Source organism: Myotis yumanensis, unplaced genomic scaffold, assembly GCF_028538775.1.
Source record: "Myotis yumanensis isolate MYYU_CA2020_CCGP unplaced genomic scaffold, mMyoYum1.0.hap1 SCAF_19, whole genome shotgun sequence".
In the NCBI taxonomy this organism is placed as follows: domain Eukaryota; kingdom Metazoa; phylum Chordata; class Mammalia; order Chiroptera; family Vespertilionidae; genus Myotis; species Myotis yumanensis.
In genome coordinates, this window is record NW_027223770.1 from 24,294,540 (window position 1) to 24,309,540 (window position 15,001).

Consider the following 15,001-nt stretch of genomic DNA (forward strand, 5'->3'; position numbering starts at 1 on the left):
TGGCAAGAACAACGGGGTGGAGTGCAGACGGTGGGCGGAGCTGGGGCGAGGGGGCGGGGCGCAGGCCGGGGCGGAGCGCGGGCGGGGGCGTGTCCGCCCCCTAGGGCCCCGCCCCCGCCGCAGGCGCGCCCGCCCCGCCTTCCCGCTCCCCGGGGAGGCCGCGGCGGTCGAGCGCGGGGAGGGAGGGGAGAGCGGGTCACGACGCTGTTGGGGCGGGGATAACCCCTCACGTGGAGCAGATGAAAGGGCCGCGGCGCGACGGCCGGGGGAGCCAAGCCGAGCCTGCGACCCACAAAGCCGCCGCCGCCGCCACCGCCGCCGCGATGGGGCTGTGAGGCGTCCGCCTGCACTCGGTCCTCCGCCGGCCCGCGACTATGCCCGGCCGCGCCCGCCCTCCGCGCCCTCCCGCCGCAGGACCATGAGGCCGCGCTCGGGCGGGCGCCCAGGGGCCCCGGGCCGCCGCCGCCGCCGCCTCCGCCGCCGCCCCCGCGGCCCCCGCGGCCCCCGCCTGCCGCCGCCGCCGCCGCTGCCGCTGCTGCTCGGGCTGCTGCTGGCGGCCACGGGGCCCGGCGCGGCGCGGGCCAAGGAGACGGCGTTCGTGGAGGTGGTGCTGTTCGAGTCGAGCCCGAGCGGCGACTACACCACTTACACCACCGGCCTCACGGGCCGCTTCTCGCGGGCCGGGGCCACGCTCAGCGCGGAGGGCGAGATCGTGCAGGTAGCTGCCCGCCGCCCGGGCCCCGCGCCGCCGCCGCCACAAGATGGCTCCGGGGGCTGCTCCCGCCGACCCCGCCGCGGGCTGGCGGGCGGGAGGGGCGGCGAGGAGGCCGGCGGCATCCCTCCCCGGCGGGAAGGAGGGCGGGACGAGCGGCCTCCGGGGCGCCGAAGCGGGAGGTCGGGGTCGGGGGGGGGGGGGGCGGAAAGCGCACGTGGGGGCTCGGCCTCCTGTGAATCCGGGGGCGGCGAGGAGCACCCCGGGTCCGGCACCCGCGGTGGGCGGCCCCCCGGGGCGGTGTGGGCAGCCGGTTCGCCTCAGGTGGCAGTCCCGGGAACTACCTGTTGAATGCCAACTTCGGAAAGATGAGTGATGCAGGAGGGGGGGGCTCGTTTCAGGCGGCAGGCTTTGCTCTCCATCCATGCACGTTCGTTTGGGGAGCAGCCAGGGTTTGTCTGCGGAGCTGTGCCAGCGGGTTCTTCCCCGGGGCCCGCCGCCCGCCTCACCTGCAGGCTGACCCGCTGGCAGGACTCGGGATGAGCAGCTGCAGGCAGGGGACCAGGGGGAGCGGGCGGAGGAGGGGTGCCCCGGAGCGGCCGCGGAAGGCAGCCCTCTGCGCGCCTCCGATGACGGAGGGTGGGAGGGGGACTGCCTGCCCGGCCCGGGGCCCAGGACTTCCACGGAGGGCCTGGGAGCCGGGAGCCGGGGTCGCTCCCTGACAGGACCTGCACCGACCTGGCTGCAAGGGAATGGAGTTTTGCATTTCAAAGCATCCTGGCCAGGGAGAGCCTCCAGCTGAGCTCCAGCCTCTGGCGGATGGTGGTGAGCTGGGGAGCGGTGCCTTCCCGCTCGCTGCCTCGGCTACGATGTCGATCAGCTTGCGGGTGGGCGGCCCGCGCCCTCGCGGTGGTGCAGATGCATGCTTCGGATGGGGGCGATTTGAAAGGGTTGGCTTGTTTCGGAACCTTCTCGGGGGGGGATGGTGATGGGTGCAGGGCCCAAGCTCTGGGCCTTTGGCGCTTTAACTCTTGGAGGAGTTTATGAATGAAGAGAAGGGGATTGTATGGCCTGATTGCAGAGCAGCCTCTCCCCCCTCCCCCCTCTCCTCCCCACCCCCGTGCAGACTCAGAGCCCTGCGTGGATAGGAGAGGGAGCTGTGCGTGGGGCAGGGAGCCGTGCAGCGTGGCTCCTTAGAGGTGTGTCTTCACCAAAGCCGAAGGAGGCACCTCTGCTGGGCGATTCGTTCGCAGCATTGCCTTACAGGGCTCCTGTTCCCATCCGAAACTGCAGGGGAAGCGGACGGGGCAACACACGTTTGAGCCCTGTGACTACGTGTGTGAAAGGCCTGGGACGTTTTTCTCGGATCATGTTGGCACTGTGGTCTTGAATTTGTCAGCTTTAGGGACGATGCTCTGCTGGAGCCTCCTGCACGTTTCAGTCGCACGCAGCCTTGGACACTCGTGTGCATTTGAGAGGTGGCTGCTGGCGGCTCGGATTCTCTGAGGATCGCCCTGTGCCCTGATGGCTGCAGAAATGTTTGACTTACAGCCTCCCCAGAGAAAAGATGTTTTAATGCGCACTTCAGCTTTTTTGAAGGAGACTTTTGAAGTTGGCGATTTTTATCTGCAGCGTTTTAACTTGTACTTTCTCCGCAGTCGTTTGGCGAGCTCTCCATTATGAGCAGTGCTATGCTTTGGAGATAATCTTGGGTTCGCCATTTAATACAAAATTAGCAGTTTAAACACACCATTTGTAACTATTTTATCCTGGTGAGTAGAGAGATAGTGTGTGAATTTGGCAGAAGGAATCTATTCTCTTTTGAAACTTTTTGAAGTGCTTATCTAACTCTTTTGTAGTCCATTTAGCCTAGCCAAAAAAAAAAAAAAAAAAAAAAAAAATTAAGTCAACAATTGCTAAGTAAAGAAAAATGACTTAAATGGTATTTAATAAGTTTACCTGTTAAGCAATCACTAATAGATGCCCTTAATTCCCTTATAACCGCAGCAACGTTAGTGAGTTTATCTGAGCTGTTTGAATAGTCATTTCTTGGTGCTCTCGCTCTGTATCTTTAATAACCTGATTGTGGGGACCTACTGTCTGAGCCTCTCTGTGCACAGAAGGAGCGCAGTGTGGCTCTCGAGGCTGCGTGGGAACAGGGGCAGGGATGCGATTATTCATTCTTCGAATATGCTGCCCAATTTAAGGAACTGGTGTGGCCCCTGTCAGCCCTGAAAAAGGTTTTTGTGAGGAAAGCTAACGCTTTTAGGACTGCTGAGAGGGAATATGACATTTTCACGGGAAATGAGAATGCAGAAGAGACAAATTGGTGTTTAGCTTCGGATTAATCATGTTTTCTAATGGCCCTTGTTGAACTTTTCAAACCTCTCTTTATTTCCTATCTTAAAAAAAACACAATTCCTCTGCAGCACTTGCTGTGTACTGCTTTCTGGTTTTCAGAGCAGAGTTCGTTTTTCCTACAACTACACCTAAATAGTAGCACTCTAGCATTGCTTTTGCTATTTCCAAATGGGATCGTTAGCACTGCTCATGGTTTAGGGGAGAGGAAAAAACCTGTTTGGGAGTCTCTTTTAAGAATTCTAAGATAGGAAATTGGTTAGTATTACTGATTTGTTTCCCGCCCTATTACATACAATGAAAGTGTGCGTGTGTGTGTGTGTGTGTGCGCGTGTGTGTGTGTGTGTGTGTGTATGTGTTTATACAGTTGATACCTTATCATACAGAGTCTGGTAGAGAACCTGTTCAGTCATTTGCATAGTTTAGGGTAGGGGGAGGCTTGGTTAAGAAGTGTGTGTGTGTGTGTGTGTGTGTGTGTGTGTGTGTCTGAGAGAGAGTAAGTAATTCAAACCTTGGGATTAGTCACAGGATTCTTGGTTCTCTCTGTGTGCATTTTAGGCTTAAATAACTTTCCCAAGGTCACAGTGTGCTCTGTAAGAACAGAGAGCGCGCTCTCTCTCTCTTTTGACATCTTCATCTGTGAGAATTGTGAAAACAATGTGTGGATATGAAATGCTATTAATTACTTTTATTATCTTATTCATGCAACATCAAAGCCCATTTGCTTATAAGAGTGTCAGGCATACAGTGTGAGGGCTGGGGGAATTAATTACACTTTTCCTGTAGTTCTGAAGTGTGGAGCTTTACAGGGTTCTTAGACATATTGATACATATTTCATCTTCAAACCAATTTGTTGCTTTTAATGAGATCATTATCTGAAACTTTCAGACTTGGCTGTGCACCTCATGTGGTAGGGATGTTAAATAAAGGCCTGATTAAACACTGGCTAGTGGTATGTGGATTGGTTAAACAAAGAAAATTTGCATCGCTTAGAGATGAAAGATTGTATTAAAGTGGAAATGCTTGCTTTTTTTTCCTTCTTCTTCTTCTTCTTGAAGTCAAATATTTAGAAACGCTTGAGAAATTCATTTGTAAAAGGAATCTGAATGGTAGGTTTTGTGCAGCGTTAGAATCTGCCTTTCTGGATCCTGGGTTAAGTGTTGCATGGTCTTGAAAGCAGAGGAGAGCTGAACACATTTAAGAACTAATCTGGTGCCTTTAGCAGTGAGGGTTGGGAGGAGAGCTGGGTGGTGGCTTAGAAAAGCTGAGTGAGGTCCTTAAATATCCAGTGTTATCAAAGGGCATCACAGAGAATAATTTTAGGAAACTAATTCCTCTGCCTTGTGTCCCTGTCAGGGTGTTTTTGCAGTTTAGCATTTGATCAAACACGTTCTTTTCATCTCCATTTTTATGTTAACTTAATAGGTCTGCCTCTAAAAATTGACTTGGCCTAATAGAACAATTGTGTGCTGACAGCTGACCTGGATTTATGTAGAAAGAGATTGCTGGCTATCGCATCAGCAGGGCCTGCACAGGTTAAAATCAAGCGTTCGACTAGGAGAGAAAACATGAGGACTGCTTTTTGTGATCCTTACGAATTCTGAGGGGTTTCTGTCTTTTCCCCTGAAATCTCATAGGAGTCGCTTGTAGAGTTCTTAATGGAGATGAAGATGGGAGGTGGAGGTAAGTGTGGAGTGTGTAGACTAAAGGGAAAGTGGTGGTGGCTTCAGCTTATGAGCATTTATTGTGTGCGGGGCACTCTGCCAAGCATATCACCTGTTTGCTCGTCTCATCTTGACATGAACATGGAATTAGCAGCTATTGTTAACCCATTTTGCAGATGAGGAAACTAAGGCAGTGTTTTCCATCCTTACACAGCTAGCAAATGATAAAAGCTGGATTAAAGCCCAGGTTTCTTTGGCCCCTTTTGTTCCTATTTTTGCCAAATAAATAGACTTGGCTGGTTAGGATTTTGACATTAATTCAAATCTAACTTTTTTAACAGTTTAGTGGAGGGGTTCTTCACCTGAGGGCCACAGGCTTCCAGTGATGGCATGTGAACGAGCCCCTGAGATTATGCATGCGGCCTTGTGTATGTCCACTTTTATTTTCCCGAGAAGACATGCAATTTTGCCTCTTGGAGGGTTCTGTGATGCCCCTCCTCCCCAACAGAAAAAAAGGAGGCACTGATCTAGTACCTGTCATCAAATAGTCCGTTACTAAGAATTTGAGTGGAGTGCGGTCAGGCTGGCAAGCGTTGTAGAGAAGAAGCCTCTAGGTTTACATGCCTCCATCGAGCATCTTTATTTGATAGATATTTACCAGAGTCCTGTTCTGTGCCAGATGCTGGAATGCCGTTGTCTTCTGGAGTTCGCTGTCTCTTATGGAGACAGATGTGTGTGGATAAACGATAATCCTTCCCAACCGGATTTCCTCACAGAGCTGAGCCCTTACTCCCAAAGGCATCCACTGTCCACAATGGGTTACCGTTAACCTCTCTCCTGTGCATCTGTCTGGTACTAGTTAAGTGCAAGGTCCCTGAGAGAAGTGAGAAAATAGTCACTCAGATAATTTTCCGCAGGGATCTGAGTGCAGGATGTGGGAGAGCGGTGTGTGAAGGTGTTCCCTTTCTTCATTCATTGAAAAATGAATGGATGCCTTAAGAGCAACTCCTCACACCTTCCCTGTGCACCTGGGCTCTGATGGGGTGTTTGTTTTTGCTCATCCCTGGATCTACCCCTGGGTTCCCAGTGCCTGCTACCAATGAGACAATTAGTGAATGAATGATGGATTTAGAGTGGCTATCAGGCAGGTGGTGGATTACTGGACTTGGATTAATTGATGAGAATGATTTCATTTGGTTTGGCTAATAAATTCTGGGGCTCTTTTTCCATTTGGTTATTTCTAGAATATTCAGGGGCAGGATACCTGGCATTATAAAGGCCTGAAGGTGATAAAATACTGAATATTGGCAGAGTTCTAATGTAGACAGCTGTTACGGGTGGACATAACATGAAGAGTTGTTCCTGGCCAAGCCCTGGTGTCCCTGGGAGTAACTGTATAGGCTTGGTATTCAGAATCATCTTATCTTGAGTATATACCATGTGAAAACTTTGCTTCTTGATGGTGTTTCCCGCATCTGGAGAATGGATTTGTAGTTCATGACAAAAATGACATTTAAAGCACTTTGAATAATCAGAAGAAACAGATTCAGCACTTCGTGTTGAGGTGAGGAGACTGAGGTCCAGAGAAGTGAAGCATCTCGCCCAGGGCCTAGTAGCAAGGTAGAGACAACCTGGATTAAGATTCAGGTCACCTGACTCCTAGGGGTGGAGCCTTTCTGTCAGCCCCAGCTCACCTTGGGAGAACAGATGCTTTCTGATCAGGTGTACAATTGGGGAAAGTTAGGCCTTTCTAAATTGTACCCAATTCTAACCTGGGTTAAGCAGTTTCCTTTCTCCTGTAATTTAGATTGTGAGTTTTAAAATAACCAGTAGTATCAAGTGCTTCCTATGCACCAGACGCAGGGCACAATGCTTTACTCACATTTCTTTTAAATTTATTTTTGATTTTTATTTTTCTTAAATTACAGGCTACAGGCCCTAGCCAGTTTGGCTTAGTCGAAGAGCATCGGCCTGCAGACCACAGGGTCCCAGATTTGATTCCGGTCAAGGGCACGTACCTTGGTTGTAGGCTCCTCCCTGCCTGGTCCCTGGTCAGGGCTCGTGCAGGAGGCAACCAATCGATGTGTTTCGTCTCACATCGATGTTTCTCTCTGTCTTTCCCTCTCTCTCCCATTCTCCCTAAAAATCAATGGAAAAATATCCTCGGGTGAGGGTTAACAAAACAAACAAACAAACAAATAAATAAATTACAGGCTTCATTCAGTATTATTTTGTATTAATTTCAGGTGTACAGCATGTTGGTTAGACAATCATACTGCTTGGCTCACACTTAATGGGTGAGGTAGATGGCATGCCCCAGGTTTTCAGATGAGGATACCAAGCTTGGAGGTGAAGTTACTGGTGGAAGTTAATGAGTACATTGGGAGTAGGGCTGAGGTTCAAATCCAGTCTGCCTGATCGTAAGCATTTCTGTTTATTCAAGAGTGCTTCACTTGGCACCTTCTTCTGCTTCAAATGAGAAGATGGGGAATTGGTGGTGGAATTTAGATTGGGGTATAAACCCAGACTGATTGGCCAAGAAATGGCCAACTTTATAACTTTAACTGAGAAAACTACCCTTACAGAGATTCATTTCCCACCTACCTTTCTTTTCTTCTTTTTTTAAATCCCAGGAATCTCATTCTAACTTGTGTTTTCCATGAAGAGCTGATCTGGTAAGCTTGGGAAGAGGAACCAGTGATTTGAAGTATCCAGTTGTCACTCAGTGGCACTTCCGAGTTGTTGTTGTTGTTTTTTTTGCTATTGGGAAGGTTCTAGGGTCCTGGCATTTAAAGGGCTTTCTGGTGAGGCACACCTCCTTCCTGTAGCTGTTTTTTGTTTTTTTTGTTTTTTTTAATATATTTTATTGATTTTTTACAGAGAGGAAGGGAGAGAGATAGAGAGTTAGAAACATCGATGAGAGAGAAACATCGATCAGCTGCCTCCTGCACATATCCCACTGGGGATGTGCCTGCAACCCAGGTACATGCCCTTGACCGGAATCGAACCTGGGACCTTTCAGTCCGCAGGCCGATGCTCTATCCACTGAGCCAAACCGGTTTTGGCATGTAGCTGGTTTTTTAAGAGCCATTTTGGATTCTGCGTGGCTTTCTCCGAAGAGGTCCTGTCTTGTGTTCGAACACATCACCTTTCTTCACACAGGCTGTGCGCTTCCTAACTATTTGATTTAAAAGATGGTTAATAACCTGCCTGCTCATTCCATCCTCCTGGCTGTTAAAACTTATTACGTATTATGGGTGCTGCATTCCGTTAGTAGGCAGACACCCACGGCTGCCTTCTGCCTGCCAGACAAGACACTGTGCGAGGCGAGGCAGCAGGTGGGGATGAGCAAGATGTCCCTGGCCACAGGCAGCTGAATGTGGAGGGCAGACAAGCATGTGGACCACAGCCCTATCTGGTAGCCACATGAATAGGATCCTGAGGAGCACCTGGCCCAGGGTGCTAAGTTTAGGCCTGGGCAACCCATTCTGAAGAAACACGGACTTAATGACACAGTAGGAGGATTTGCACCTTCTGGCCTTTTCCAACTCATTTTTCCCTACCTTTGAGGTTAAAGCTGATAACCCCTTTGTGGGAACGTGCCTTTATACTTGTCAGACAGGATAGGGAGGAGGTGAAGAGGAGAGGTTCTTTGTTCCATTTGTAGCTTGAATGAGATGTTTTAAAACCTGACTTTTAGCGGCTCTGTTGACTCATGATAGTATATAGAGAATGAGGTCAGCTGACCCATTGTGGTTCAAGGGAGAGCATTTTATTTTTATTACCCGTAAGATGTGTTGTAAGATGATATTAATCCCCTTCTCTCCCCAGCAGCCAGTGTGATATGGTTGTTTAGAAACTCGGTGTGTAGAGTTGGTTCAGTGATAACAGCCTTTGATGACCCTACAAGTTGACAGTGTCTGTTGGAACGGGGACTTCTGCCTCCTGCTGCAGAAGCGGTTGCATTTTTTAAAAGAAAAGAGTGGGGGTCGTGGTCAGTTAGCTGTGAATACGGTCCCATTCGGTGCTGTAAGAATTGGGTGAAAACTTGAGTTTTTATTTAAACTTAATTTTAGTATAGTAACTGTCAGCAGACATTGATTGAATTCCTTCTGTGGATACAGCCTACGGAGGAAGCATAGTTTTTATGTCCCCGTGATATAATTTTTATGCACCCACGATATGTGTTTTGCAGATGCTGTTTCTGTGATATCTTCCATACAAATATGGGCAGTTGAATTGGCCCCAGAAGAAGCTGAGGCTGAGAGTCTAAAGCTTTGTGATACCACAGAGCTGGTTTTGAACTTGGGTCACCTGAAGCCATAGCTTACTGACCTGCTTGCCTGAGATTTTGGTAAGATTAGGCGGACATGTTAGAGTAGATTCATTTTATATTACCTCTCGTTGGAGCCAAGCTGTTACTTTAAAGCATCACCTATAACTTATGTTTTAATTATAACAATAGTACATGTTTATTGGAAAACACACAAACATATGAAAAAGAAAATCAATCCCACTTGCTACACATAACCCCTGTTGATCTTTTGTGTTTTGATGTAACTTTCTTTTTTTCCTCTTGAGCTTGGAGGTATTGTAAAGAAAATTGGGAAAACCATTACATGGTGTTTTTAACCCTTTATCCACCTTGGGTATTTTCCTGTTACTAAATGCTCGGACACATTTTTAGTGTCTGTGTAACACATTGTTTTCCATTATGATAAGTAATGATGTGAGGAACATCCTTTCTCCACCTCTTGGTTATTTTCAGAGGATCAAGTTCTAGAGTTAGAACCACTGGGTCACTAGGTATAAACATTTTTAATGTTCCTGCTACGTGTTGTCCCCTGGTCTGCAGGAGAACGGTCCTAGTTTATACTCTTCTACCAGGTCGGCGTAGATGTTCCTACGTACCCCTGCTCACAGTGGGTAGTATCTGTTTCTTAAAAAAACCCAGAACTGAAAACAAAAAAACAAAAAAAACCCCAGCTTCCTAAGAATAAAAGTCTATATATTTCCATCATTCAGTGAATACTAAATAATGGCTTTTTCTCTCTGCCACGAGGATCTGAGTGATGACTAATGTCTGCATCGAAGGGAAGGTACCTGGCATGGTATCTGGGTACCTCCCTGTAGGTGTGTCTGAGCACAATTCAGGAGCTTCCCTGTGTTCTGGGTAGGAACACGGCAGCTGTGCAGGCAGATGGCCGTGCTCGGAGGCTCAGAGAAGACCTCACGAAAGGACCACGGTGCTGTCCACCCACTGCGGGCTGCAGATTGCAGCCCAGGAGGGTGCTGCTGCACTCTTTTCTGCCCTGCGTCTTTCCCACAGGACACGAGTTCTGTGTTTATGAACAGGCTGGGTTTGGAAAGACAGTATGAATCTGTCCTCTCAATCCAGAGCGACGCTGTCCGTCTGTGGTAGGCAGAGAGGCAAGTAGAGCCACACAAGCTACCCGGGGTCCATTTAAACCGCAGGTTCCCGGGCTGAACATGAAAATGACTTCATGATACGTTGTTTGGCCCCTCCGAAAACTCTAGAAATGTTACATACAAATCCGGGGCTTTGGCTGCTCCTGAAAAAGGCAAAGATTTGGCAATGTTGGGTTCACATTCCCGCATGGGCAACAGCCTAGCCTGCCCCAGTGGAGTCACAGCTGTTCTGACTTCCGAGGGGACACAGCAGGGCCCCTTCAGTTCACAAGCCCCTACTGCATCGCTTCCGCTTCCTTCTCTCACTGGTGATTACGTTTACCAGTGTCTGACCCTTGTAGGCATTGGGGTTTGCCCTCCCTTCATTGTCTGAAAGATCTGAAGCTGAATGCTTTTACCTTGCACTTCTCTCTCTCCCTCCCCAACCATCCAGTGTGTCTGATGCCCACTAGCGGCATTATGACACTCCAGTGGATCCCATGAACCTCAAATTATGCTCCTGGGGAAGGCCGAACTGTCGCTGATGTGACTCTCGATCTTCTAGAAGGCCGAAGCCGCAGAGTCATTGGGCCTGCGCCTTCATTGAGATCTTTGTCCCTTCTTTTTGCTCCTTGATTTCTTTTGACTATTGGGGTCACTGTTTGGACGGAAGGACACCCTGAAGATGCTGTGGCTCAGCTCTCCTTTTATAATGAGGGGACTCTGAGGAAGGGCTTTCAGCCTTTGGCCACAAGGGGAGCTGGGATTAGAACTCGGATCTTAGCGCTTGCAGGTGCTCATCTTCCTGGGGTGGCATCCTGCGTTGATGGTTGAGTTCCAGCAAGTCTTCCACGGGCCTGGGGCTTTGGGGTCCTCGAGCACTTTCACTTGTGTTATCTTGTTTTATCCTCTCAGCTAGGAGCGCCTTCCTTGGATTCTGCCCCAAAACGCCGTCTGCTGTTGAGGTTATCCTGGTTGCCAAGCCTCGTCCCACACTTGGTAGAGACCGCTTTCCTCGGTACCTAGTTGTACACTTTTACTTAAATGCATTTGACCTTGTGTGTTCAGCACCTTTCTGCGATTTTGGGAAGTATCACTGGTTACCCGGACTCTTGGCCTCTTTTCAGGAAGTGCCTCAGTCTTGGAGTAGGTGGTAAGCAGGCAGCTGATGGCATGCAAAGAATGTTCAAACTTGACTTGCAAAGCCATTTCAAGATTTACATCGAGGCAGTTTGTGGCCAAGTCAAAGGGAAATCGTCTACTCAAGACGATGCTTGATGTGCTCCCTCCTTTCTGACCTTCCTTCTTCATGCCAGCGCTGGCTGCCAAGTGTCTCCCTGCCGCACATTCTCGTTCCTCCCATCAGTTCCTCCTTTCCCCACCATTCATCATCTTTCTAAAGTAACTTCTGATCTCCGTACTCCCTTGGCCAAATCTTCCAGTGCCACCCCGTGGTGTAGAGGTGACCTGGACTCTGTCTCGCCTTTCGCTCACTGTTGCCTTTGGGACTTGGGCCTGGGTCCAGTGTGTTTCTGCCTCATTTCCTGAATGGGTCCTGGGCTCTCCTCCCTCTGTGCCCTTCATTTTGGGTTGCCTTCCGCATTATAATACATTTCTACGCATCCACTCTCCTGACCCCCATCTTTTCCCTCTCCCAACTCTCGCACTTCCAGCCCTTTCCCATCAGGCATTGCTAAGTTCTACTGGTGTGTTCTTCCAGATGAAAGCACTCCTTTTTTCACTTCTCCGCTGTTCTTAAATTCCTTACTGTAGGTATTCTTTCATTAATGTTTTCCTTTCGCCATAGCTTCCAGTAGATAGGAATTGTTTCTCACTTGTCTCTCTATTGCCTTGCAATAAAACTCTTAAATATTTAGGGAATGGAAATTCTTCTTCTAGATCAGTGGTTCTCAACCTTCTAGCCCTTTAAATACAGTTCCTCCTGTTGTGACCCAACCATAAAATTATTTTCGTTGCTACTTCATAACTGTAATGTTGCTACCGTTATGAATGGTAATGTAAATATCTGATATGCAGGATGGTCTTAGGTGACCCCAGTGAAAGGGTCGTTCGACCGCCAAAGGGGTCGCGACCCACAGGTTGAGGACCGCTGTTCTAGATCTAAATAACTTTGGGATAGGATAGTAGTGGAAATGCTAGTGTGGCCAGAAAAAGACTTGGCTCTTTGAGGCAGAACTTTCTATGATCGTAGAAGTAATTCACAAGCAGTTTTCAAACAGGGGTGTGTTCTAGGGCTATTCTAAATAGTTGGGATGGACCAGCCTCGAAATAAGGTCACATTGCCTCTGCTCTCCAGAAGGGAATGGGGACTAACTCCTCTAATCCTGGCATGTGACTGCCTGGGTACGTTGTTCACAGATTGCTGGAGAAGAGAACATCTCAGAATGACCGTGGACTTGGAGGAAGTGTGTTTTAGTTAAATATGAACAACATTTTGGTATAACTTAGAAAACTGGTACTTTTGGGGAACAGCAAAAGTTATATGTAGCTCCAGAATGACCCCTCAGAAGCAACTGTATGTGGGTCCTTAATGAAATTTGTACCATATTGTTTTCTCAGAATCGCCCCCCCCCCCACCCCCTACACACACACTTTGAAAGTTCTGGCGTGGGCCTTGATCCTGTGTTTGGTGGGAAGCAGTGTTAAAGGACTGCAGTAGTATTTTTAAAGAGGCCAGCAGGCTCTCTGTGAAAGAAATTGAGATTTCAATTTAATAAATATTTGATTTTCTACTCTTTATGGGGCTCACTATAAACACTTGGGAATTATTAAATTGCAGCAGTCTCCCATTCCATTCCAAGACCCCTCAGTGGATGCCTGAAACCGTGGATAGTACCCAAACCTGTACATACTCTTTTCCCTATACGTTCATACATACATACCTTTTCACTAAAGGAAACACTTCATGGCTTCTCCTTGGCATATCCGAATTGCCAGCATCTTTTAAAAATTTCATTTCATTTTTATTGTATTTTAATTCTCACTCGATATGTGACTAATGGGCAGGTGGCGTATACAGTTTGGATACTTTGGACAAAGGGATGATCTGGTCCCGGGTGGGATAGAGCAGGAAGGTTCGGGATTTCATCACGCTACTCAGAGTGATGTGTGGTTTAAAACTTTTTTTTTTTTAAATATATTTTATTGATTTTTTACAGAGAGGAAGGGAGAGAGATAGAGAGTTAGAAACATTGATGAGAGAGAAACATCGATCAGCTGCCTCCTGCACACCTCCTACTGGGGATGTGCCCGCAACCCAGGTACATGCACTTGACCGGAATCGAACCTGGGACCCTTCAGTTTGCAGGCCGACGCTCTATCCACTGAGCCACACCGGTTTCGGCAAAACTTTTGAATTAGTTCAGAGTTTTCCATTGAACATTTTCAGACTGCAGTCGACTGGGGGTGACTGAAACTGTGGAAAGCGAAACCGCGGGTGAGGAGGACTACTCGATTGCTTAGTTACGTACATGTTGGCACATTGAGATCTTTTGGTGTTTGTGGAACAGTGGCTATTACATGGGCATCTAGACCTTCAGGGATATTCCAGAGTCTATCCATGATGTGTTATATTTCACTTGTACTACAGGGTTTCCATGGCCTCTCCACTCCAGAAACATTCCCGTGCCCATCAGTAAATGTTCCCCTCCCCAGGAACTTCAATGAACAGCTTATGTGTAGTTTCGGTGTCATTAGGCTTAAATCTCTAGGACACACATAAACGCGCGTGTGGCATTAAATGTGCCGTGTGAGTGATTTCAGGTTCCAGGGGCAGTGGTAATTTTTGCATTTCCTGACTCTTGTGTTTAAATTTGCAGTCTCAACATTGCATCACCATAGGTTTTCACATTTAATGAATATTTATGTTGAGCCGAGTTCTATACGAATGCGGTGGTTTCTGACTTGATTATAGCTTGCTGTGCACTGTGGCCAGGAGTGCCCTACAGACAACAGAATTGGCACACGTCTCAGCATGCCAAGCCCTGGCGGATGTGGTTAGGGACCACGGTGACTGGTGCTCTGGTTGCCTTGCCAACCTTGTTTTTGGAAGGGGGAGGCTCTAAAACAGCAATGGGAGGGGGTAGAATAGTTTTGAATATTCCAAGTGAAATTATTGCCTCTACATGCCCCTACAAGAAGCCCTAGAAAACTCTAGAATTCTTACCACATGCTCAGATAACATTAATTACTTTTCTTAATTTACTTACGTGTTAATTGTCCTCTTGCAAACTTGTACAAGTTATATGGTGGGTCTTTCATGTATGAATGTCTTCTTTACTTGCTACAGGGTAAATAGGGAATCTTCTGTCTCTTAATATTTCAACCCTCCTCCTCCTATCCCCAGCCAACATCCCTAGGCCTCTATTAACTAACTGTGTGATGGCTGATTGAGGGAGGGGAGGAAAAGCAACAGAGGGAGGTGGATGGGGGATTCCCCCCCAACCCCCCCCCCCGCCCCCCCGGCTCCATATCATTATTCCTCCCTACTCTCTATTTCAAGAGGGCCTATTCCCCCCTTCCTATTCTTGTACAGGGGTGGGCAAAAATTAGCTTTATAATTGTTCGTATGGAAAAAAGACATGCAAGTTATTATAATAATAACACAATCATACGCTGTGTTTCATATACTCACAGCTGTAAACCTACTTTTGCCCACCCCTGTCTACTCAGTAAGCAAAGACCGTGGTTACAGGTGCCATCGCCCGTAAGTGGGGTCTTAGGATGCCCAGCTCTCAGGGTTTGGCCGTTGGAGCTGGGATGGGAGGGGGACGAGTTTGTCCCGGACAGCCCACACTGGAATGCCATCTGCCACGTTGCAAACGGTGTCCCGCATTC

The 15,001-nt window shown here is 48.4% G+C and overlaps 1 protein-coding gene across 2 annotated transcripts in view; it reads left to right on the plus strand.

Annotated features, from left to right (window-relative positions):
* The first annotated feature begins 234 nt into the window (after nt 1-234).
* Nucleotides 235-15,001, plus strand: part of ZNRF3 (zinc and ring finger 3) — a 130,988-nt gene continuing 116,221 nt past the window's right edge. For both annotated transcript variants that reach the window (XM_070399695.1, XM_070399694.1), the window contains exon 1: nt 235-718. In XM_070399695.1, the coding sequence (XP_070255796.1) occupies nt 419-718 (300 nt within the window). In that variant the 5' untranslated portion in view covers nt 235-418. The remainder of the gene's footprint in view (nt 719-15,001) is intronic.